The 26,785-nt window shown below is 47.3% G+C and overlaps 1 protein-coding gene across 4 annotated transcripts; it reads right to left on the reverse strand.

Moving 5' to 3' along the window:
- Positions 1-5,683: 5,683 nt before the first annotated feature.
- Positions 5,684-26,580, reverse strand: PPCDC (phosphopantothenoylcysteine decarboxylase). 4 transcript variants are annotated; one of them, XM_079953498.1, is made up of 6 exons: positions 26,469-26,580; positions 23,961-24,089; positions 14,219-14,314; positions 12,396-12,524; positions 7,097-7,265; positions 5,684-6,013 (listed from the first exon to the last, which is right to left on the reverse strand). In XM_079953498.1, the coding sequence occupies exons 2-6, from the start codon at positions 24,081-24,083 to the stop codon at positions 5,928-5,930; spliced, it is 603 nt and encodes a 200-aa protein (XP_079809624.1). In that variant the 5' UTR covers positions 24,084-24,089; positions 26,469-26,580; the 3' UTR covers positions 5,684-5,927. The 4 variants fall into 4 exon arrangements, with proteins under 4 accessions (XP_079809624.1, XP_079809625.1, XP_079809623.1 ...); XM_079953499.1 differs by lacking the exon at positions 26,469-26,580 and adding an exon at positions 26,236-26,292; XM_079953497.1 differs by lacking the exon at positions 26,469-26,580 and adding an exon at positions 25,083-25,160.
- Between the last annotated feature and the right edge of the window lie 205 nt (positions 26,581-26,785).

Here is a 26,785-nt window from a genome sequence, read left to right on the forward strand (position 1 = left end):
GCAGGCGCTGGGACCGAGCAGCGGGAGCGCACCCCGCCGCAGGGATTCGAACCGCCGACCTTTCGATCGGCAAGCCCTAGGCGCTGAGGCTTTAACCCACAGCGCCACCTGCACACATGAAAAGGCACCAAGTGCCTGTGAGCTTTGATGGGTAGAGGGACTTATTTATTTAGGAGGAGGGGGCAGGGTGGCATATATATTAAAGTGGGGGGGGGGTGTTGAGGGTTCTGGTTTTTTTCCCCATGTACTGGAAAAATGTATAATAACTATTAACTAAATTCCCAGGTGTCAAAAAAGGTTATTTATGTATGCCACTATTGCGGCCTGTGTTTTGTTAGCTCCAAAATGGAAAGCAAGCATGGTCCCAACCAAAGAAGAATGGCAACTTAAGTTGACAGAATATGCATAACTCACAGACTTAACATATAGAATAAGAGAACAAGAACATACGTTTAAAGAAGATTGAAAAACGTTTATTGAATATATGGAAAACAATTGTGCACAGCTGAAAATGCTGGTGGCATTAAGATAAATTCAACAGTGTAAATAAGTTTTGATGGATGCAATAATGGAAAATGATTGGTATAGTTTTTTGTAAAATATGCAGGGATATAAGATATGCAAAATGAACCATGGAAAGAGAAGAAGGGAAATCATTGATTTCTTAAGGATGTAAAATGAGTATCTTAAATTGTAAAACAGAAAACTTAATAAAAACTATTAATATCGAAGATGCAATAACCATGCACACACATATCCTGATGTTCATTTGGGTGCAAAGCTCTTCTGATGAGCAACAAAATATTTGACCAGCATGACATTCAGCGAAAAGCTCTCCACTACCATTTGTTCCACAGCAACGCAACTCAGGGCAGGGTAAAGAGGGCGCCCAGGTACTTTCCTACACAGGTGCTGACCAGACCCAAGCCTCTTCAGCTTCAGCAAGGTTGCTGCCTTGCATGCATTCAAGACCTGGGTGGACTAGAAGCCAGAGAGCCTCTGGGGTTCGTGGGTTATTATTCTAGGACGATGCTGCTGACTCAGTACTGCGTTCTCACAACATAAAAGACAGACTCCCAAGCTCTGTTCAAAGACTTAATTTGTCCTTAGCAAAGCAGGACAGGAGGCCTGGCAATGCATTAATTAAAACTCGGCTTTTTCCCATATACATAAAGGTCAACCCCGGGGGGAGATGCGGCCAGCTATTCATTACCACGTACCAAATGTGAAGTCCACATACCCTTGACAGATACATCATCTTCTCCAGTGATGATAGTGCAAGAATAATAAAATAATTGTTCACTTCTTTAATTATCACGAGCTTCCATGACACATTAACCATCATAACCCTGCCCCGGGCAATCACAGCATGAGAAAAACTCTAATATTTATTTAGAGCACCAGCTAATTTTTAGTTCCACTCATTTAAATTTATTATTATTTTCATCCCTTCTTTCAATATAAAATATGGTCAAGGCAGCTTACAAATTAAAGGCAAATAATAAATTTCATTGACTTGATAATATTGTAAGCAGTCCGTTACCACATAACTAACATCTTCCAGCTTCTTCAATCTGATCTCTTATTGTGAAAAGTCCAGTAAATCTCTATATGTTATCCATTGGCGATATTCTCAAGGATTCTGCGTCCGCGGGTGAGTGCCATGTTTTCCTTTCAAGCAGGTTTTTGTATTTATCCCATACTCTAAACAAATTCTTCCTAACTACATGATTCAAGCAGCTCTTATATATTTCAGCTTTACCATACCATAGACATGCATGCCAGCCAAATTTTATATTGTGTCCTTCAAGATCTAAAATGTGTGCATTCTTCAACATTATCCACCCCTTTAAACTTGTTTAAAGTTGACAAGAAAAATGGGTTTGTGACACAAAGTTCACAATTTGAAAGGGACCTTATAGAATCGTCATAAAAGTTAATTTCCAGGATGTATAAATTATTGTTGGAGTGGGAGACAAAGGACGAGATGGTTAAGTCAGCTTAACTAGGTGAGAGACATGAGACATAATATAGAACTGAGTGCGTGGGAAAGGTTGTGGGAAAAGGAATTAAAATTTACAGCATGTTATACCCTTAACAGGCAACCAGTCCAACAGACCACTGTACAGTGGTACCTCGGGTTAAGTACTTAATTTGTTCCGGAGGTCCGTTCTTAACCTGAAACTGTTCTTAACCTGAAGCACCACTTTAGCTAATGGGGCTCCTACTGCTGCTGCGCCGCCAGAGCACAATTTCTGTTCTCATTCTGAAGCAAGGTTCTTAACCCGAGGTACTACTTCTGGGTTAGCGTAGTCTGTAACCTGAAGCGTATGTAACCCGAGGTACCACTGTAGACTGTTTGGGTGGCAAAGCCAAAGCGCCCAGTGGAGGCCTGAGAACCTTAAGAACATACCAGGACCTTTCCCTGAATGTTCAGCTTTCACTGAAAATAAAAAAGCAAGCCTCTGCCCCTTTTGTTTATGATGGTGAAAAGTACAATAGGGGAGTATTTCTATCCCATCCTTTGCTAAGAAGCAATTCAATTAAGGAACACTAAACTACCTGTTCTGTCTGTTCTGCAGCAATATCTCGCAACATTTTTGTCTCTGAGTTGCTGGGTTGTCAGCCAAACAGAATGTACCTGGAGTCACACCCACCAGCTTAGTGGGGTTAGTCTGGAACCGGTTTATCGAGACCGAAACACTTCATCTAAATGGGTCTTCAAGTCACATGATGGAGCACAAGTGGTCAACCCACATCATGTGAACCTGTACCAGAGCCTCTCTTGGAAAAGGCAGAGAAGAGCAACTAGAGCAGGAATAGGCAAACTCAGCCCTCCAGATGTTTTGGGACTACAACTCCCATCATCCCTGACCACTGGTCCTGTTAGCTAGGGATGATGGGAGTTGTAGCCCCAAAACATCTGGAGGGCCAAGTTTGCCTATGCCTGAACTAGAAATTGCAGCCCAATGCACACTTACATGAGAGTAAGCCCCAATGATGCCCAGAGGGGCTTATTTCTGAGCAAACATGCAGAGGGTTGCACTTTTGAACGATTCAACTCATACAACGGATACGAGTAACAGACACTTCCATGGAAAACTTACAAGAGCAATCACATTGAAGATCAATCTCAGAGGTTAACTTGGGAGTTTTGCAGACATGGCAAATTTTTGTGTGCATTGGGCAAAATTTATTTTTGGGGGTTGCCAGGCCTCCATCGTCGGTGGCGGGAGGGCAGACACCACGGGGCATAGAATCCCTCAGTGACGAAGCCCGAGTAAAAGTGCACAGCTGCATGCTGTGTCTGCACCGCCATGCAACATGCAAAGCAGAGGAGTCTCCCAGGACTTTTATCTGCTTGGCCTCGCTGGGCATAGTGAGGCAAGCAAGCTTCTGTCAATATTTATAAATGCAGCTGGTCGCCAATCTGCAAGGCCAGTTTGCAAACATCGATGTTGCGCATCCAAATTGTCAGAAAGCACCGCCTTCCCCTGGCCCTGAGCTTTGGACGGCAACCATTGCAGAATGCCTATAAAAACCCTCTTCGGCGGCTCATGTTAGATAAACTGACGGCAGTAGCACTGCTGGAAACACTGTTGGTCCAGCCAATTCTGGCACAGAGAGTCCATGGTTGGTTTGGCTGAAAAGCAAAACACGCATGTACATAGGGAGAGAGGAACTGTTTTATACCAGGTGAGACTATTCGTCCATCTACCTTGACAGGCAGATTCTCCCCAGGAGACAGGACTTTCCCATCACCCTTTTTGTCCAAGATCCCTTTCATTGAAAGTGCCAGGAATTAGAAACAGGGACTCTTTGTATGCAAAATACTTACTCTACCTACTGAAATAATAGGAAAATGTGTCTGGTCTTTTCTCCCATTTCCTGATCAAAACTGTCTTACTCCCCAAGCTACTAGCACCACTTTGGTGGTTGGGGGAGAACACGGACACAATGCAGGCACTGGGTTGGCTCAATGGAGCTGATAGCAGAGATAGGGAGGTGATCATGAAGAGAAAACTGGTTGACACCCCTTGCCATGCCATTGCTCCAGTCAAAATCAGAGGTTGTCTTCCAGGGGGAGACTCCATCCAACCGTTTTGTCGCCAAAAGCACAAAGAAATATATGGCCTGTATAGGCAAAGAAAGTTGTGTCTACGGGTCAGCTTCCCAATTGCTGCAGTGAATTGGGGAATTAATCCAGCAGCAAATTTAGAATACAGGTTAAGAACTTAATTCGTTCTAAGGGTCCATTCTTAACCTGAAACTGTCCTTAACCTGAGGTACCACTTTAGCTAATGGAGCCTCCCGCTGCCGCCACACGATTTCTGTTCTCATCCTGAAGCAAAGTTCTTGATCCGAGGTACTATTTCTGGGTTAGGAGTCTGTAACCTGAAGCATCTGTAACCCAAGGTACCACTGTCTACCAGGGCATTTTTTGTCCTCTCGTAGTTAAGGCAAAACAGCAGCTCTTCCAAGAGCAGCTGGGTGGGGTGATAGGGCAATGATGATACTTTTGCCCCCACAAGTTCAATGTGGATCAGTGAGGGTCCTCAGTCAGGGGTTCAAGCCACCCAGGTTTCGGCTGGTGGAGGGGAAAAGGCACTGTATGCTTCAGGGTAAATAACCCATTCTCCCTGGAATTCCCTGCCAACTTCAGCTATGCCATCCCTGCAGTCCGAGAACCAAAGATTGAGGGCAAGAAATCACCCTCCATTGTTCCATCTAACTCCAACTGGTCATGGCTCTCTCAAGGCCACCCCTGCCAAGCTGCCGACTTGAGAAACCAGAGGCTCTTTCTGGGCGAAAGTTTGTGCTCCGTCTCTGAGAGATGATGACCTATGGTGAATCTCATGCCCTTAACCCTAGTCCTCTATCCCCACGCAGGAAGTAGTGTCCCTGCGACAAGCTGGAAGGCAAGGTGGGAAAACTACAAAGAGCTTTTTATCTGTAGGAAACTGACAAGGACCCAATGTTTCTCTTGTGCGTAGCAGTTCAAAGTTTGCCCTTCATGCGCCATGTACGTTTTGTACCAGGCGCTCCTGTTTGTGCAGAACCTGCTTTGGTTTTAAATGCACTCTAAGGACACGAGAGCAAACTGTGTTTATGTGACAGGCCACTGACCAGGCAGGCCAGTCCACCAACCCCACCTGACATTGGCCCACCGGCAGGGATCAAAGGGATAGAGACGGGCCTGGAATGGATCTCCTCCCACCATCCAATCCCGGACTGCACCACTCCAACTCTTGTGTAACAAAGCTGTTAATCAATTGTGAGTGTTTGTTTAGCCCGTTTCTCAGCAAAGAAATTCCTAGGCCATCGCCCACCCCAGCCCCGAATCAAGGTGCCGAAAACACTACACAGCAGTAGCGAAGCCTGACAAGACCTCTCCTGCAGAGGGTCTGTTTCCTTGTGTCTTTGATGTCAGCATTCCTGAGCGTCAGCGGACATGGGGAGCAGCAAAAGCTAAAGTCATAGGGCCCCTAAGCAGACTTACTGACGGAAGCCAAGCCCCAGGAAAGTTGTGAAACAGCTCCCATTCTAATCCTGTGAAATCCCTGGTGCAAAGGCTACACCTAAGAAACCGTTATGAACCTCAACTACAGCTGCTCTCCTGGCTTTTTATGAACACCCTCTCTTGTCCACAAGGTAAATGCCACATCATTAAAACTGCCCAGCATATTGTGAGTTTACAACTCCCTCTTCAAGCTGGAACAAGCATTGGGGTTGCATAAAAGGAATTACAGAGGATTCCCCCCACCCAATCAAAACTCTCAAGTTCAAGTGCAGGAGGTCTCAAACCATGCAGAGACAGAGCTGCCAGTAAGGACTGGATCCAGTTTTTGTGGTCTTCACTTTCCCTCCCTGCTCTTTCTACCTTCACAGTCCCAGAAGGAGAAAGAAATGCTGTCCGTTCCTGGGGATCAGCTGTGTGCTGACAGGCCCCGCTCCAACAGGATCGCCTTTACTTTCGCCACAATGGTTGGCACTTCTGCCATGGCGCCACGACCTGTAAAGCGAGGACAGAAGCAGGGTGAGGCCAAGCTCCTTCACAGGGAGAGATGGTTCTCTTCTCCAGCTCTGATCTCCAAGGCTGAATACACCTTCCTTTTGACCAGGGCTGGGCAACCATAGCCCTCGAGATGTTGCTGAACTCCAACTCCCATCAACCCCAGGCAGCATGGCTAATCATCAAGGATGATGGGAGCCGCGGGGGGGGGGTGTCCCAACAACAACTGAAGGACCACCTTGGAAATTATTAATCAGATAATCAAACTGATGGTGGTGATGATGGTGATGATTAAATGAGCTTATATACCGCCCTATACCTGGAGGTCTCAGGGCAGTTCACAGAAAAGATCGCAACATATACAATTAGAATAAAAACAACAACCCAATAACACACCCCCACCAAAAAAAAACCCCACGTTTTAAAAGGACATAGGATCAAATCAACCAAAGGCCTGGTTAAAAAGGAACGTATTTGCCTGGCACCTAAAGGTGTATAATAAAGGCGCCAGGCAAACTTCCTTGGGCAGAGCATTCCACAGATGGGGAGCCACTGCAGAGAAGACCCCGTTCTCATGTTGCCATCCTATGGACCACTCGAAGCGGCACATGAAAAAGGGCCTCAGAAGATCTCAGGGTCTGTGCCAGTTCATATGGAAAAAGGCAGTCCTTGAGAAATTGCGGTCCTGAGCCGTTTAAGGCTTTATAGGGCAAAACCAGCACTTTGAATTGGACCCGGAAGCTTAATTGGTAGCCAATGCAGTCGGACCAGGATAGGTTTAATATGCTCCAACCATCTTGCTCCAGTGACTGACAGTGCAATTTTAGACATATCTTCTTCAAGGGGAATTACTCAGAGGTATATGCATATAAGATTGCACTGTAAATATTGGAAGCTTTCTTCAAAAGAATGTGTAGCAATTTCTGGATGTTCCTGGAGTGACTCAAAGGAACCCAGCAGCATCTTTGAAAAGCAGCATGGGAACCAGCCCACAGAGGCAGGGTTGCGTACCTCCTGCCATGCCCGTAATTTCATTTAAAGGGAAGGAAGGATGAAGGGAAAGTGTGCTGGCTATCTACCAACCTTCATCTCCACAGATGAGTTTCTTCACAATGCAAGGAATTTCCACATAGCCAAAGCTCTTGAGCCGATCCACCTGCTGAGCAGTGATGGGGTGCTCCCACATGGCGGTGTTCATGGCGGGGCAGAAGAGCAGCGGCTTGCTCAGATCCCAGGCGCGGATGACGCATGTCTGCAAAGGCAGGCAAAGCATTGGACAGCCTCTCTTGCCACATGGGTAGTGCATCTGCACAAATGCAAGCAAGGAAAGGAATGGCCCATCCCATTCCTTGGCTGACAAACTAGAAACGACCACAGATGAGTCATGCTACTGTTCGCTGGGGCTTCGGGGCCCAAAGACCCCCAAAGCGATGAACACCATATTAATAAATTGGCTCACGACAATAGCTTAAAACAATTCATAATGGGGGGGGGGGAGGGAGAGAGAAACAGCAAAACAAGAATGAAATATGAAAGGTGAATTGAGTATCGAATGCAGCCAAGATGGAAGTAACAGAGCTTAGTTGGGACATATCTCACTGAAAAGCTTGAGAAATTAAAACAAAGTTTTCAACTGGCATCTAAAAGCCAACAAATGTAGGCACCTGGGACATGGCAGTCCCAGAGCTTGGGTGTCACCACAGAAAAGGCCCTGTCCGGAATAGCCCCCACCCCAGAGTCATCTTCATCTTAGTGTGAGTCAGAGTAGATCCACTGAAAATAATGGTGCTACGTTAGCCATGCCTTATGGGAAGTTTTGCTTTTGCACATGACTCTGGCAAACTGCTCTAAGCTGAAGCGTTCCTTCCTCACCCACCCTAGAATGTTTAGTTCACATTGAGTTCATGAAACATCGTACCCTGACCTGTTCTCAATGCATGGTTAACCACATCTACGGAATGTGATAGTTATGTTCTTTTAATTCTTGCTACATCAATCATTAGTAATAGTTTAATAAGGAGGTTTTCATATACCTGTCCAATTCTGTGTTCCCTTTCCCAACCTTTAATCTTGATGATTAATGCCTATATGCAACCCTCGCATTGTATTTCTGTTAACCAATCAGCAACAAGCACATATGTGGCAATGCTTTAATATTCAATAAAAGGGACTCCCCGAGACATGCTCGAGAGATGCCTCCCATATGACACTTGTCATTCGTCTGACGTTTATTTCAACCCAACACATGCCCATTAATTTCAACGTGTCTACCCTGAGGATGACGAACGCTGGATACAACCAAAGTGCAGGCAGGTACTGATGCAGGTACTGTGCTGGCTGGTACTGATGGGAGTTGAAGACCAAAACATCTGGAGAGCACCTGGTTGGGGAAGGCAGGCTTGGGGCTTTTAAGTGTCAAAACAAGAACTTGGAAGTATTGCCTAGAAACATGGTATTAAACTCACAGGATGGAATTCAACTACACTAGACCTACTGAAATTAATGGCTCTAACTTAGCAACGTTCATTCATTTCAGTGGATCTACTTGGAGTCAAACTTAGCTGAACACTACTCATAATCATCATGTAATCATAAGTACCCGAAATAATAATAATAATAATAATAATAATAATAATAATAATAAAAAATTTTATTTATATCCCGCCCTCCCCAGCCGAAGCCGGGCTTAGGGCGGCTAACAACACTAAAACAGTGCAACATTATAAAAACATTATAAATATTAATTAAAATCAAAATTGATGGCAACCATAAACCATTAGGCTAAAGTTTTGTAAAGATTGCCAAAGGAGGGAGTCAGGCTGCGCCCTGACCAAAGGCCTGGTGGAACAGCTCTGTCTTGCAGGCCCTGCGGAAAGATGTCAAGTCCTGCAGGGCCCTTGTCTCTTGTGACAGAGCGTTCCACCAGGTTGGAGCCGCAGCCGAAAAAGCCCTGGCTCTCGTTGAGGCCAGCCTAACCTCTCTGTGGCCTGGGACCTTCAAAATGTTTTTATTTGAAGACCGTAAGTTCCTCTGTGGGGCATACCAGGAGAGGCGGTCCCGTAGGTACGAGGGTCCTAGGCCGTATAGGGCTTTGAAGGTTAAAACCAGCACCTTAAACCTGATCCTGTACTCCACCGGGAGCCAGTGCAGCTGGTATAGCACCGGATGAATGTGATCTCACAGCGAAGACCCCGTAAGGAGTCTCACTGCGGCATTCTGCACCCGCTGGAGTTTCTGGGTCAGTCTCAAGGGCAGCCCCACGTAGAGCGAGTTACAATAATCCAGTCTGGAGCTGACCGTCGCGTGGATCACAGTGGCTAGGTCAGGGCAAGAGAGGTAAGGAGCCAACTGCTTAGCTTGGTGGAGGTGAAAAAATGCCGCCTTTGTTATAGCTGCAATCTGCGCCTCCATGGAGAGGGAGGTATCAAAGATTACACCCAAACTCTTAACGGACGGTTCTGGCACTAATTGCACCCCCGCAAGAGATGGGAGTTGCCCCCTCAATCCCATATCATCCCGTCCCAGCCAGAGGACCTCTGTCTTCAAAGGATTTAACTTCAACCGGCTCCCACGTAACCATCCAGCCACAGCTTCCAAGCATCTGATCAGTGTGTCTGGGGCCGAGTCAGGATGGCCATCCATCAACAGATAGAGTTGGGTGTCATCAGCACACTGATGGCAGCCCAGCCCAAAACTCCGGACAAGCTGGGCGAGGGGGCGCATAAAGATGTTAAAAAGCATCGGGGAGAGTATCGCACCCTGGGGCACTCCACACACCAAGGAGTGGCGGGATGACAATTTGCCCCCAAGCGCTACCCTCTGTCCCCGACCAGAGAGAAACGAGCGCAGCCATTGAAGGACTGTGCCCTGGATCCCCACGTCGGCAAGGCGGTGGTCCAGGAGTTCGTGATCGACCATGTCGAAGGCTGCTGACAGGTCTAGAAGAATCAACAGCCCCGACCCGCCTCGATCCAGCTGCCTGCGGAGATCATCTGTTAGGGCGACCAGAGCTGTCTCGGTCCCATGACCAGCGCGGAAGCCGGACTGGAATGGATCCAGAGCCAATGTTTCATCCAGAAACCTACCAAGCTGTTCAGCAACCGCTCTCTCAATCACCTTACCCAGGAATGGAAGATTCGAAACCGGGCGCTAATTGGATAGATCTAAGGGATCTAATGATTTCTTTAAAAGCGGGCGCACCACTGCCTCCTTCAGTTCCCCTGGGAATGTCCCGGTGCCAAAGGACAAATTGATGATATCCCCCAGGGGGGGCCGCACCTCATCTGCACACGCTCTAATCAGCCAGGACAGGCACGGGTCGAGAGGACAAGTGGTGGGATTTCCAGCTCGGAGGAGTCTGTCCACATCGGCTGGGGATATCCGGTCAAAGTGATCCAATACTGGACCCGAGGACAGTCGAGGGGCCTCCAGTTCCTTTATTGTATCCAAATTGGCAGGGAGATCATGGCGGAGCAACAGGACCTTCTCCGCAAAAAAGCTCGCAAATGCCTCACAGCTGTGTGTCAAATTATTTAAATTTGGCTGTCCTTCGAGGGACGTTAAAGACCGAATTATACTAAATAATTGCGCCGGGCGAGAGCTAGCGGATGCAATGGAGGCCAAGAAGTAGGACTTCTTAGCGGCCTTCACTGCCATCTCGTAGGTTTTCATAAAAACCCTATAAGATGTTCTTGGAGCTCCGTCACGGGCACCCCGCCATACTCGCTCTAGCCGTCTGAGGTCCCGCTTCATTTTCCGGAGCTCCTCGGTAAACCAGGTAGCCTGGTTTCTGCGGGGTCGCAGAGGGAGCTTAGGTGCGATCTCATTGATGGCTGCCGGGAGCTGGGTATTCCAGCCCTCAACAAGCTCAGTCAATGAGTCGCCAGGGGGAGAAAGGTCCCACAAGGCTTGACGGAATCTATCAGGGTCCATCAGCCTCTGCGGGCGAGCCCAAATCGGCTCGCCACCTAAGCAGGGTGGGGGTGGAACGTCAATCCTGGCTTTCAGAGCATAGTGATCAGACCATGGCACCTTCATCGAAGGAAACATGATCACATCTATACCGACGCTAAAGATCAAATCCAGCGTGTGGCCTGCTTGATGTGTGGGGCCCGAAACAAACTGGGAGAGCCCTAGTGTCGCCATGGAAGACACCAGGTCCAGAGCCTGTGAGGAGGGAGTGGCATCAGCATGGATGTTGAATTCCCCCAATACCAATAGGTTAGGGAACTCCAAGGCCCAGCTGGCCACCGCCTCCAGCAAGCCTGACAGGGTGGCAGCTGGTGCGCTAGGTGGCCGGTACACCAGCCAGACAGCCAAGCTCACCTCGGAGCCCCACACTAGGCCAACACATTCAATGCCGGGGATCGATGGCGATGGTAGAGCCCTGAAAGAACAATCTTCCCGGATTAATAATGCCACCCCTCCCCCCCGGCCCACAGTCCGCGACTGGTGGAGGACGGAGAAACCCGGGGGCGCCATCTCTCGTAAGGTAACAGTATCCCCTTCGCGCACCCAGGTCTCCGTCACACAAGCCAGGTCAACCCCCTGCGAGATGAAGAAATCTCGCAGGGTGGCGGTTTTGTTGCCTATAGACCTGGCATTGCACAACACCAGTGACGGAGGTGAGTAATCCTTGCTCACCTTACCCTCGTCTCTCGGGATGGGGCGTAGATTGGAAGGGGTACGAGCATATCCGTATCTCGATCCCCTTCGCCTATGACATCTGCCCCCAACGCCATACCTTCCTCGCCCCTCCACAGTAGGAATCGTATCACCCCATATATACCCAATTGATCGCTGTTCTCTGTAGCCTAGGGTCTCCTGCAGATTCCATCCAATCAGGAAGTGCTTTCCACACAATGTAGGAACTGGGCCTGTACAGTGGTGGCCCCTTCCTTTTGGAATCCCCCCCCCCTTAAAAAGGCACCATCTCTATTGCCTCTCCAGTGCCTACAGAATACTTTCTCTTTTAACAAGCCTTTTAAGTAGAGATCTTTCCCAGTCTGCACCTGTATCAGAAATGTTTTTCAATATGTTTTTGCTGTTTTATCTCTTGTTGTTTACCATCTTGAGCACCTCTGGGAAGGGCAGAATATAAATTTAATAAAATATTAATTGCATTAAAGGAAATTAAGTAGCTCTATTCCACCCAAAAATGATGAAATGGGCACACAGGCAAAGAACAAGGGCATGGAGGTATGAATCTGAAGCAAATTCTTTAGTTTCTTTGCAACACATTCTAGGATTTCCAGTTCAATACAAGAAAGTGTAAACCTGAGCCTCAAGCAAATTGAAAGAAACAGAAGCTTGGCAGATACAGGCAGGCATCAGTGATGGGGACATCTGCATGAAGCATGAGACGAAGCTTGCAGAAACTCACCAGTAAGTTGTCACAGAGGCCATTGGCCATTTTGGCCAGGGTGTTTGCATCCAGAGGAGCCACCAGCAAAAGGTCAGCCCAGCGCCTCAGGTCAATATGCAGCACAGGATCCTCACGCTTTTTCCACAGCTGCAGAAAATACCCTCAAATCAGTGAAATCACCTGGTATGTTTAAGTACATTATATGCACAACACACTAACAGACACTAAGCCCCACTGCATCTTGCAAGATATCTGAAGGTTATGTGGAATGTTTAGGGGCAAGGAAAGTTCTCACCTTAGAAAAATGCAGAACAGAGACAAAAGGACAATACGAGTGGACTCTCCGTGCCCTTATCACAACAAAAAGACTGATACTGATGAATTGGAAAAATAAAAATGCAGCTCTCTTCTACAGTATGATTGAAGACTTATACAAACTCGCAACAACTTGCATATAAATGCAGACTTGCCATGGACAAATTCAATGATATTTGGAATCCATTCTTACAAATACAGTAATAGGTTAAGATCTGGTGAAGTACAATAACAACTTTGTAAAGTATACAGTTTTGGGGGTTTTCCCCGTCCCCCCCCTACTTTACTTTCCCTTCTACATGAGTGCTGTTTCTCTTTTTCTCTCTTTTATTTACGTCCCACCATGTTTAGTGCACATATAATTAGGTACTTTTTAACTTTCAATCAAGATGAAATTTTAAAAAGAAAAAGAAAAAAGAAAAATGCAGAACAGAGACAAGACACCCCTTCTCTCTCTCTCTCTCTCTCTCTCTCTCACACACACACACACACACACACAGAGAGAGAGAGAGAGAGAGATTCCATGGGGGGGGGGGGAGACACCTCCATCACGTAGAACATCCTGTGCTCTGTAAAGTTGACATGGTACAATTAGACCATACTTGCAATTCATATAATACCAGACGTGCAATGCAGGACACTCTGCCACCTGCCCCGAAGGAAAGCAAATTCCAAAGGTGAATTCTGCAACCTGAGAAAGTTATTATCCTTTTGCAGAACACTGTCTACATGAATGGGAATTGGGGTGCAAACCAGATCCCCTTTCAGCCAAAGCTCTATCTGGGAGTTCGGATCTGCTGCATGCACAGAATCGCATGAGGGAGGCAGCACGCTAGCTCCAACCCTTCCGTCGCTGACCCTGTTGCCCTCCAAGAGTTGGAGGGCTAAATGTAGGGAGACTGCCCTACATTTAGTTTCTTTGCAACGCAAGGTAGAGGATTCTCAGGTGATTTGCAACTCTGAACTTCCAGGGTCCTCAATCATGCAGGGAATCTCCACACACTGAAAGGGTTGCGGCTGCAAAGGGATGCCCTTTCAATATGGGAAGGTGCTTAAACCTGAGAAAGGGATGCAATCCAGAGCGTAGAGGCAATGGGCTCCTCTCCTCTCTCTCCCTCATCATGCGAGGCTTGAACACCTTACAAGAGCAAAGGTGTGCAAGCAGGACACTCACAGCCTTGCAAAGGCTGGCATGAAGTGTGGCAAGGAGCTTCTGAGCAGACTTTTGGGGGTGGGCAGGAATGAATTGACAGTCTCATTTTCTCTACTTCACACTTAAAAAAACCAGTATGCTTCATTTTTTAAAAAGGATGCTGATTTTGGAGACGTGCTGTAGAGCATGTGCTTTGCCCTACACATGCTGACATCTCCAGGTAAGACTGGGAGAGAACCCTGCTTGAAATCTTGCAGAGCTGCTGCCAGTCAGAGTAGGCAATGATAAGTTAAATGGAGACCAGTGGTGTGACTCAGTATAGGACAGCTTTCTATGTTCCTAACTGAAAAGTTAAGTGGCATTGAACACCAACCTGCCATTCATCAGAATCGCTGTAGAGGGTCACAGGGACCTCCTGGGGGTTATAGAAGTGCTTTGCGTTCTCAGTAGTCACCACCCGCACTTCCACCTGGAAAGAAAAAAGGGGGGGGGGAGCACAGAGGAGGAGGAAAGAAAATAAGCCATTTGAGATAAAGAGTTTAAATCTTTTGAAGCTTAACTTTTATTTGTACTCCACGGAGCTAGTGGAAGAATTGATACTTTTGAATTACGGTGCTGGAGAAGACTCTTGAGAGTCCCATGGACTGCAAGAAGATCAAACCTATCCATTCTGAAGGAAATCAGCCCTGAGTGATCACTGGAAGGACAGATCCTGAAGCTGAGGCTCCAGTACTTTGGCCACCTCATGGGAAGAGAAGACTCCCTGGAAAAGATTCTGATGTTGGGAAAGATGGAGGGCACAAGCAGAAGGGGACGACAGAGGACAAGATGGTTGGATAGTCTTCTCAAAGCTACCAGCATGAGTTTGACCAAACTGCGGGAGGCAGTGGAAGACAGGAGTGCCTGGCATGCTCTGGTCCATGGGGTCACGAAGAGTCGGACACGACTAAACAACAACAACAACGAGCTAGTGGAGGTACAGTCAGGTAGGGCCACAGAACCAGATTCCAAGCAAAACACACCTGAAAAGTTAATTCCCATCAGCCTTGCAATTAAGCACTCACCTGACAGGTGACTAGGTAGGTGAAAAGGAACTGGCATTCAGGTGAGGGAGCAGGCTGAAGGAGGAGCGATGGAGCAGCACTGCAAAGGGCTACTGACGAAGGGATGGCATTCTCCATGCCTCTTCAGACAGTCCCCAGCAGACGAGAACATTTCTCTGCAGGTTAAATCGCTTCTGTGGACTTGGTTCCAAGGCGGATGGAAATCACAGCGGGCCAGGTTTAGAGAACCATTTTCATACCTTCTGGGGGCCACGTGCCAGGAGCGAGGAAGGCCAGAGGTGAAAATAGGCACAGAGACAAGTGTGAGTGTTACCTTTGTGCAACAGATTGGCTTTATCTTTGTACGGTAGGCTAGTCTCAACATATTCCATCTAACACCCAGACAAGTAAGAAGCGTGAACAGAGTTCGAGGACTCAAGGAGGGTAAAAAGCAAGGCCAGAAAGGAAGGTGGCTGAGGAAAGTGTTTGGTAGGGAGAGTCCTAGAAGCCAAACAGAGATGTCTGGAGGACAGGATTTGGCCCCTGGGCTGAAGTTCCCCCTGTAGACAAATGGCAAATACGTACAAGCTTGTGACCATAATAGAAACGTAGCACAAAAGAGTAATATGTCCATGAAAGATGAAAGAGAAGCATAAGAAAGACTACACTGTACTAAAGCATAAGGTGAATATGACTAATATATACAATTATTAATGCATAGGATTGCATAATGCAGAAAGAACAGGGAATTGAGGGACAGGAAGGCACAGTATACTTTCCAAAAACAGCAACAAGTTGAATACTGCCATCCTTCATTGCCACCTCCTATACTGGTACAGAATCTTTCTAAGGCTCCCACGGTTACCTGGGAGTAAGTCCCAATAAGCTGAATGAGACTTATTTCTCTGAGTATGCATGTAAAGCATCACACTATAAATTCCTAGTTGTTCTAACAGCCCGCCATTTTAACATAAATATCAAGAGAAATGTATAGCTACCAATCAAGACCTAAAAAAGAAGGAGAAAGATTCATGTGGGTCTCAGGTAAGAAGTAGTGAAACATAGAAGTGTTGTCCTCTGGTGAAAACTAGTAAAAATCTGAAAACAGGTCTCATTCCAAAGAATCAGAAGGAAATGGAATGCCAAAAAGGAAGCAATAAGGACTGGAGAGAAAAAAGAAACAAAACATCCAGTCCTAGAAAACAGAAGCTTTCGAAGAACTAAAAAGGTAAAGGTACCCCTGCCCGTACGGGCCAGTCTTGACAGACTCTGGGGTTGTGCGCCCATCTCACTTAAGAGGCCAGGGGCCAGCGCTGTCCGGAGACACTTCCGGGTCACGTGGCCAGTGTGACATCGCTGCTCTGGCGAGCCAGAGCCGCACACGGAAACGCCGTTTACCTTCCCGCTGGTAAGCGGTCCCTATTTATCTACTTGCACCCGGAGGTGCTTTCGAACTGCTAGGTTGGCAGGCGCTGGGACCGAGCAGCGGGAGCGCACCCCGCCGCAGGGATTCGAACCGCCGACCTTTCGATCGGCAAGTCCTAGGCGCTGAGACTTTAACCCACAGCGCCACCTGCGTCCCTCCAGTGTAAACATTACCCCGGGGCATGTATAATAAGCAAGAGGGGAAATCAAAACATGAAGCCCCTTTCTCCTCTGTAAGAGAAATGGCAAAAAACTGGAGTCCAGAAAAGACCCTCCCCACAACTGCCTTAAAAACAAAGTGAGATCTGGTGAATAAATGACTTCTCCTTTTCTATGCTTCCCTTTGTCTATCTTTCTCAACCCTCCCATAAGTCACTTTCCCAATTAAATTCATTTCTGTATAGATCAGAGTTGGGGAAGCTGTGGCTGGACTCCAACTCCCATCAGCCCCAGCTAGCACAGCCAACGATCAGGGATGATGAGAGTTGTAGTCCAAAATCTACATACAGCTCAATTGCCAGGCTATGACAATTTTGCAACATCATTTAGACCAGCCTTCTCCACCCTCCGGCCCTTCGGGCGCTGCTGGACTAGAACCCCCACCAACCCCAGACAGCAAGATCAATGGCCGGGAATGATAGGAGTTGTTACTCAACAATATCTGGAGACCACAGGACTGGGGTAAAAACTGAATTGGACAAGTTTCCCTTTGTTTGCTTAAAGCAGGGAGACCAGCACATTATAGGTGTCTTATCAGGGAAACATTCCAGGCCAAAGCCATGAAGATTTCCCAGCTGCTGCTGACCAAAGAGAATGTACAACATTGCTGTTGTTGTTCATCCTAGTCCATTATTTAATGGCGGAACAGGGCTAATTAAAGCCATTAATCAGCCTCCCTTGCATTCCAGCATCAAGGTCGAGGGAGGCTCAGTTCTGCTATCCAAGCTGGAATGTAATCATGACTGTTGATGAGCAACATTCTGGTTCAGAATAAACTCTGGATGAAGGAAGCCTTTTTTCTTCCCAGTACGCCAGAATCGAAAGAACCAGATGGACTTTCTTAGACCGCAATCCTATATACAAATAGTCTTTATATTGTGGGGGGGGGGGGGCACCCCCGGATTGCAAATCAAGGAGTCTGATGGCACATTAAGGCAGGGATGAAAAAACTGTGGCACTCCAGGTATAAGTGGACTACAACTCCCATCATCCCAGGCCATTGGTCAGGCAGGCTGGAGCTGACAACAGTTGGAATTCAACAACTTCAGAAGGGTTGCAGGTTCTAATCCCTGGATTAAGGCATTTCTTGAGGTGTATTTTGTATGCATGAAAATTTATCCCGAGTCTCTGCAGGCAGTTCTGCACAGGAACGCTTCCTAGCAGGTAACAAATGAAGCAGCCACTGGAATCATAACTCAACAGGAGCCATCTTGAATCAACTGACACTGTATTTGGTTTCCCCATCAGTCTTTAACTGCAAAAGTTTATGCTAGTCTTCGCCAACCCGACACTGTCCAGATTATTTCAGACTACAGTGGTACCTCGGGTTAAGAACTTAATTCTTTCCGGAGGTCCGTTCTTAACCTGAAACTGTTCTTAACCTGAGGTACCACTTTAGCCAATGGGGCCTCCTGCCACCGCTGCACGGTTTCTGTTCTCATTCTGAAGCAAAGTTCTTAACCCGAGGTACTTTTTCTGGGTTAGCAGAGTCTGTAACCTGAAGCATCTGTAACCTAAAGCATCTGTAACCTGAGGTACCACTGTATACCAGGGCATCTTTTGTCCTCTCCTAGTTAAGGCAAAGCAGCAGCTCTTCCAAGAGTAGCTGGGTGGGGTGATAGAGCAATGGTGGTACTTTTGCCCCCACAAGTTCAGTGTGGATCAGTGAGGGTCCTGCCACCGCTGCACGGTTTCTGTTCTCACCCTGAAGCAAAGTTCTTAACCTGAGGTACTATTTCTGGGTTAGCAGAGTCTGTAACCTGAAGCGTCTGTAACCTGAGGTACCACTGTACAACTCCCATCAGTTCCAACCAGCACACGGTGACTGGGGCTGATGGGAATTGTGGTCCAAAATGTTTGGAGGGCACCAAGTTGGCTAAGGATGTTTTATGCTAGCATAAGCAGAAAAAGGGCTTCATTTAGAAAGATCTCTCTCCTGCTTCCTTCTCAAACAAAAAAACCCTTCTTATTTATCTAGAAAGTGACCTTTATGTGTCTTCTGATGTATTATCTGGGAGGTGAGGGAAAGAGGGAGTTTGAGATGATGCACACAGGTGTATTAGGAGGTACCATCTCAGAATAGCTATTCCCCATTCTCACTCTTACAGGAATGAATGCCTCTTCTAAGATCATGCTTGCCACCTGCTGTTTTATAAGTACTGTTGTTGTTGTTTAGTCGTTTAGTCGTGTCGGACTCTTCGTGAACCCATGGACCAGAGCTCCCCAGGCACTCCTGTCTTCCACTGCCTCCCGCAGTTTGGTCAAACTCATGCTGGTAGCTTCGAGAACACTGTCCAACCATCTCATCCTCTGTCGTCCCCTTCTCCTTGTGCCCTCCATCTTTCCCAACATCAGGGTCTTTTCCAGGGAGTCTTCTCTTCTCATGAGGTGGCCAAAGTATTGGAGCCTCAGCTTCACGATCTGTCCTTCCAGTGAGCACTCAGGGCTGATTTCCTTTAGAATGGAATAAGTACTGTACTTGTCTTTAAAATAACTTTTAAAAATGAAATTTTGTTGCCATATTAAATGGGGGGATGGGAGCTTTTAGTGAAACATGGTTTCCATGTATTAACTAACAAGCTAACTATTATACCTTCTTCGGACTGTGAAAGTATTTTTAAGAGCAGGGGTTCACAATGCCACAAAGGATTTCACTGGTGTCCCTGGGCAGATGTTCCAGACTCTGAGCTTTCATTACTTTTTAAAATTAAGTTTTCCCTCACACAAGTCCCCACTAGATAATCTGTGGTAAATTGCATAAATTTGTGCAATTGGCGTACTATGAGGTGGGTGCACTATATTTAATTGGGGGAAGTTAGCGGGAGCAGATCCGCTGCATTATTAATTGGTGGTATTAAGTGGTGGGTCTGCTACAAGGGGCAACCACAAATAAGTTTTTGTGTGGAAGACCACTGAGTGCCATTCAATTCTGGCTCTTAGACACAGTTTCTAAGCGTCAGAAATCTTTGATTCTAAGTGTATGTCTTTTGCACTGTTATAAGAATTCTAAGTTCTCAAAAATAACATAAATACGCATAAATACACACATATCTAAATATATAAACAATGTGTCTGAAACAGTACAGGAGAGCAATCCTGAAGCCATTTTGACTCTCCCAATGACCTCAAATATTCCTCTGCAGTAAGGGAGGCAAATGGGGACAGCCTTCCCATTGTCTTTTCACTTACAAATCCTGTCTTAAGGGCATATTTGTGTATGAATAGGGTGAGCCTGTGACCTGGATTCAGGAGCTAAAGTATCCATCACAAAAGAATGGCCAGGCTGCCCAGCGAACATTATCAAGTATCCTGGCAGACAGGATTTAAATACTATAAATACGATAATCTTTATTGCCATTGTCTCATACAGAACAACAAAATTGAAAAAATCTACATCAGACATTCAAAAACCAACAAGCCTGCTATCCCAGCTATTTCTGCTGTAGATGCCTCCTATGATGTATGTATGATGATGATTTTAGGGTCGTCTTTGGCTAAGGGGGTTGGGCAAAGTCAAAAGTCTTTAAAGGTTCCTGCATACTTTTGTTCAGGGTCTTGTTTTGTCCTTGGAAGGAGGAGAGGGAACTCTGTTGCAACAGAAAAATAAATATCTGCCTTGCTTTCCACTGGATCCTACTTCCATTTATTTTTCTCTGACCGATCATGGACTTAGGGGACTCCGAGTCCCATGGGGAGTTGGGCAGCAAACGCCAAACCCCAATTTTTACATCAGTACCAAGCTGGAATCTTGCACACCTCTGGGTTTAACGGCACAATTCTCCTGTGGGATGCAAAGTGTCCTGTGTTCATTTAATAAACAAGGCTTTTAAAAGAAAAGACACGTGCATGAAGGAAAGAACAAGGCTACCAGCTGTCACTAGGAACAATGGCTTTCTTGCCTAGCTTGCAGACTTCCCACAGGCCTCTGGATGCTGACAGTGAGAACAGGATAGGGGACTAGGTTGGCCTGATCCAGCAGGGTCATCTTATGTTTTTAAGGCCCTGGAGTAAAGACAGGTCACACCTCAGTGGAAGGGCCATAGCTTGTTTTACATAAAGAAGGTCTCAGGTTCATTCCCCAACATTGCCTGGTGAAAGGATCAGTTAGCAAATGATGGGAAACACTTTCTCTGCATGAGATCCTGGAGACGCAAGGGACACAAATTGCTTGGCCTGGGGTAAGCCAGCTTCCTATGCAAACAATACATTTTTTATAGTGCTTAAGGTGCCATTAGACTCTTCTGTGTGCGTGCTAGTTGAGGGTTGTATTTCAAGCAAATATTTGGAGTAGTAACTCATGAACCAAGTCCCTCTCATGAGCTACAGTTGTCAGCCATGAATTCAGGCATCTCTAGTAACTGCAATTAGCAAAGGATTCTTGAAAGTTCTATTACAAGAAAGGCACCAGGAGAGCAATGAAATTTCTCAGATGAAGCACAGTACACCTCTTCCAAAAGATGCAGTCTAGCATCCATTCAAATGGAACGCAAATCATCTTAGATGGGCATAAATAGGTTCACAGGTTACTGCAAAAGCCAGGGCTGTAACCTGAGCCTAAAGAGGGGGGGAAACACAACTTATTAAACCCACTCAGCCTTGGCTAACAGTGACATCTACCGGTCAGAGGCATTACTACATACAACAGCTCAAGGGATGATATAGCCGCAAGCATGTCTGTTCCCATGAAACCTCCCAACTCTATTCAGAGCAGCCTTCCTAAACCTGAACTGCATGAGATGTAACATGACAGAAAATCCTGGGATCTGGATACCTTAAGGCATGGGTAGGCAAACTAAGGCCTGGGGGTCGGATCTGACCCAATTGCCTTCTAAATCTGGCCCACAGATGGTCCGGGAATCAGCATGTTTTTACATGAGTAGAATGTGTCCTTTCACTTAAAACACACCTCTGGGTTATTTGTGGGGCCTGTCTGGTGCTTTTACATGAGTAGAATGTCTGCTTTTATTTAAAATGCATCTCTGGGTTATTTGTGGGGCATAGGAATTCGTTCATTTACCGTATTTTTCGCCCCATAGAACGCACCGCCCTATAGGACGCACCTAGGTTTTTTTTTGGGGGGGGAATAAAGGAAAAAAAATTATTTCCCCCCCAGGCACGGGGCTGGCGTGGGGGAAGCCCGAGCTTCCCCCAACCCCAGAACAGCCTGCTATCCGCAAGCCTAGGGAGCCACGCCGGTCTCCCCAGGCTTGCGGACAGCTGTGCGAAGCCCAGGCGCGCTGAGGCTTCCTAATGCAGGCAGCTCTGCGCAACCCTCCGGAGCCCGGCGCGGCTTCGTGCCGGGCTCCGAAGGGTTGGCAGAGCTTCCTGAAGCCTGGAGAGCGAAAGCCTCTCGCTCTCCAGGCTTCAGCGAAAGCCTGTATTCACCCCATAGGACGCACCCACATTTCCCCTTCATTTTTGGAGGGAAAAAAGTGCGTCCTATAGGGCGAAAAATACGGTATTTGTTTTTTCAAAATATAGTCCGGCCCCCCACAAGGTCTGAGGGACAGTGAACCAGCCCCCTGCTGAAAGTTTGTTGACCCCTGCCTTAAGGGTTGCTTTAGCCTGTGCCTTCTGATCAACATCAGAGGCCCTGTTCTGTCACTAGGATATGATCTCTGGCCTCTGCCATTATTATTAATTACCTGCCCTTCACCCTGAGGTCCCAGGGCTGGTTACAACAATTAAAACACAACATTAAAAAAGTAAAGGTAAAGAGACTCCTGATCATCAGGTCCAGTCGTGACCGACTCTGGGGTTGTGGCACTCATCTACAGCTTCCGGGTCATGTGGCCAGCATGACTGAGCCACTTCTGGCGAACCAGAGCAGCACATGGAAACGCCGTTTACTTACCCGCTGGAGCAGTACCTATTTATCTACTTGCACTTTGACGTGCTTTCGAACTGCTAGGTTGGCAGGAGCAGGGACCGAGCACCGGGAGCTCACCCCGTTGCGGGGATTCAAACCACCAACCTTCTGATCGGCAAGTCCTAGGCTCTGCGGTTTAATCCACAGCGCCACCCGCGTCCCAAAAACACAACATTAAAAACAGTTTAAAACAACTTACAATCACAAAAGATCAAAAGGGTCCTAAAATATACACCTAAAGTTTCAAAAGTCAGGGTAAAAGAGCCTGTCGTCTAAGGACTGCTTTACATGTGTACTTAAAAGGAAGAACGTCACCAATCCAGATCAGAGGATCCTGCTGAGGGTACTGGTGGCTGAATTTGCTTGCTTTCCTCTTCCTTCACAATTTATTTTGTATCATGTTAGTGAGTCTGCAGGTAGGGGACTACAGTATCTTTATCTTTTAAACTCTACAGAGCACTTCCAAACAACTTTAGACATGTTACAGGCACTAATCAAGAACAATAGGTAGATGAATTGGATAAAGGTAGCCTAGAGATATAGGAAATATATTTTTGCTGCGGCTTGTTATGTTCTTTTACATAGTGCTTTGAGAAACTTTTTGCCTAATTATTACCGTATTTTTCGCTCTATAGGACGCACTTTTATCCCCTTCAAAAATGAAGGGGAAATGTGTGTGGGTCCTATGGAGCAAAGACGCCATAGCCCCGCGACCCTCTCCCGGCTGGAGAGGTGACGTGCGGCTATGGCAGGAGCCTCTATAGCCGCGCATCACCTCTCCAGCCGGGAGAGCGCGCGCGGGGCTAAAGAAGCACCCCGCAACCCTCTCCCGGCTGGAGAGGTGACGCGCGGCTATGGCAGGAGCCTCTATAGCCGCACATCACCTCTCCTGCCGGGAGAGCACGCGCGGGGCTAAAGAAGCCATAGCCCCGCGACCCTCTCCCGGCTGGAGAGGTGACGCGCGGCTATGGCAGGAGCCTCTATAGCCGCACATCACCTCCCCTGCTGGGAGAGTGCGCGCGGGGCTAAAGAAGCCATAGCCCCGCGACCCTCTCCTGGCTGGAGAGGTGACCCATGGCTATGGCAGGAGCCTCTCCGCTGCACCTTTCCACTGCTCCCAGACCTGCTCTTTGGGGCTGGTGGTGGGCTTCCCCCCACCATCCCCAAAGAGCAGGTCGAAAGGAACCTGAAGCCTGGAGAGCGAGAGGGGTCAGTGCACACCGACCCCTCTCGTTCTCCAGGCTTCCAAGGTAGCCGCCTGAACGCACCTTAAACGGCACCTTGTTTTAGAGCGGGAAAGTTCTCCCCCTCTCTGCGCAGCGCCTCCTGCCGCTTCGCTGAAGGGGCGCCGGGCAGAGAGGGGGAGAAATTTTTTTTTTTTGTTCTCCCCCCTCTAAAACAAGGTGCGTCCTATTGTCCGGTGCGTCCTATGGTGCGAAAAATACGGTAAGTCAGTTTGTGCCCAATGCAAAAGGACACAAAGAAAAAGAAGCAATGACCCATTGTAAATACAAAAGCCAGCAATTTACTCACATCAACCCTTGGTAACAACGACTCACCCCAGATATCTTTAGAAGCTCTGATACAATAATAGGCAATTTTAAAGCAGCAACACTTCCAGTAACACCAACAAGGATGTGAGTGTTCTTCTGCATGGGTTCCATTTCAATCTTGGGAACCATCACATTCTGTATGCAAACAAGGAAAACATGGGACTGTTGTTGCTTTCAAACATCATTTCAGGAATCTGTGTAGGGCCAGATTTTGTTTATTTATTTCCTTGATTCCGTGTATGAATCACTTCGCATAAAATATTTGAAAGGATATTTTACTTTCAGTAAGAACATCTTCAACAAAAACAATTCTATATGAAAAAAGAACTCCATATACACAACTAAAAGCAATTTCATATGTAAGGACAAGTTCCAACACAGTGGCATAAAGGTTTCCACTTACCTGTTGAAAAAGGAAGGTCTTCAGTAGGGACTTGAAAAGACAATAGAGACAGTGCCTGTCTGGAGGGAGTCCCAAAGGATACATACTACCACGCTAAAGGCCCAATTCCTATATTGTATGGAATGGACCTCCTGATGAGATTATATCCTGTAGGGCATAGTAATCTATTGGATATATAAGGGGTGAGCTGATCTTTTAGGTATCCTGGTCCCAAGCTGTATACCGCTTTGTATACCAGAACCAAAAGCTCAGACTTCGCTTGCTAACTAATGGGCAGCCAGTGCAATTCTTTCAACAGCAGTATAGCACAATGGTGACAGTCAGCCCAAGTGAGCAGTTCAGGCACTGCATTCTGCACTAGCCACAGCTTCTGGGCCAACCTCAAAGGCAGCCCCACATACAGCACACTGCAGAAATACAACCTGCAGGTTACCAGCACAGGGACAAAAGTGGATTCAATGCACAATGACTTACTAGTTTACTTTACTACAGAAAATGCCAATTCAGGACCAAACACAGGCTAAGCAATCTCTGAAATGGCAGATGTGTATAGGAGAAGGAGGGTGATGGGACTGCAGGACCTCTCCATGTAGTCTGCTGAACTACATGGAGGAATTTTTGGCTGCTCTCTTTTAAATCTTTCCATTCAATCTTTCCATTCCATTCCAATAACTAGGATAATATCCAGCTCATTAAAGACATACAAACTTTGAGAAAATACATACCTGATGAATGTACACATCAGGCTTGAACATTGAAGCATGGTACTCCAGAAATGTGGCTGACATGCCACATTTGTGCAACTAAACGGAATTCTAACCCCCATATTTTCTAGAATGTGTGGCAGTGTTACAAACTCAGAAATATAAGCTAGGCACCAAAAGGATGTCTAGTTGTCATTTGGGGGCAAGATAGACTGACTGTGGTTGAATTATCTTTTCAGCATGGGAACACTGCCTTGCAAATCAGCCAACGAAGGGTGCAAACCATGTCAACTCAGAAGTAATTCCCACTCAATTCAGAGGGGCTTACTCTTAGGAAGACGGAGTGAGGATTACAGGCAAAAGTGCCACTCTCCTTAAAGCCTCTTCACTCCTACAGAAGAGAGGAACCAGGCAGAGGGCCTTCTCGGTAGTGGCACCTGCCCTGTGCAACGCCTTCCCTTCAGATATCAAGGAAATAATCAACTATCTAACTTTTAAAAGACATCTGAAGGGAGCCCTGGATGGGGAATTTTTTTATGTCTAATGGTTTACCATTTTTTTAATGTGCTGTAAGCCGCCCAGGACGCAGGTGGCGCTGTGGGTTAAAGCCTCAGCGCCTAGGGCTTGCCGATCGAAAGGTCGGCGGTTCGAATCCCTGTGGCGGGGTGCGCTCCCGCTGCTCGGTCCCAGCGCCTGCCAACCTAGCAGTTCGAAAGCACCTCCGGGTGCAAGTAGATAAATAGGGACCGCTTACCAGCGGGAAGGTAAACGGCGTTTCCGTGTGCGGCTCTGGCTCGCCAGAGCAGCGATGTCACGCTGGCCACGTGACCCGGAAGTGTCTCCGGACAGCGCTGGCCCCTGGCCTCTTAAGTGAGATGGGCGCACAACCCCAGAGTCTGTCAAGACTGGCCCGTACGGGCAGGGGTACCTTTACCTTTACCTTTAAGCCACCCAGGGTGGCTGGAGAAACCCAGCCAGATGGGCAGTGTATAAATAAAATTGTTATTAAAATAAAATTGTTATTACGCCTTTCAGCAGCCACGCCATGTGCACACGGCGAGGTATACATGTGTGTGTATATATGCATGTCAGGGCGTGTTTGATCCGAGGATGGATCAAATCCCCAGGTAACCATTATCTTGGCCCGATCCCTCCCTCTCTCACTCTGGCCCACCTCACAGGGCTGTTGTTCGTGAAACCCAGGCTGCGATCCTAACCGCGCTTCTCTGGGAGTCAGTCCCACTGAATTCAAGGAGACGTTGCTAGGACTGCAACCTAAAACGGGGGATGGGGGTGGCGAGGAGAGAACGGGGTACGATGCCCTCAGCCCCCTGGAGGAAATGCAACTAGCATTAAAAAGCATATAAATAAGCAGCGACTCTCGACATTCCCTTTCCCCAAACTCACCTGAGGGAACGACCCGTCCTCGGAACCTTCCAGCGAGGGGCGCAGGAGCACGGACACTAATGGGAAAGGACCTTCCGCTTCCTAGACGGCTGCTGCAGGCGCATTTATTTGAGCGGTACTCGGAAAACCACTTCCGCTTCCTTCCATAGACTTACAGGTCAGACTGACGAACTGTGCGGCTCAACTTCCGGTTCCTTTCTAGAACGAATGTAACCACAGACTTAAAAGTAGAGTGGCGCGCAAGCGTCAACTTTTACTCCTCCATTCCCCCCCCTCCCCCAGGATAGAGGAAGCCGGAGGTCCTCATGGCATTTAAT

The sequence above is a fragment of the Podarcis cretensis genome (assembly GCF_951804945.1).
Source record: "Podarcis cretensis genome assembly, chromosome: 14".
In the NCBI taxonomy this organism is placed as follows: Eukaryota; Metazoa; Chordata; class Lepidosauria; order Squamata; family Lacertidae; genus Podarcis; species Podarcis cretensis.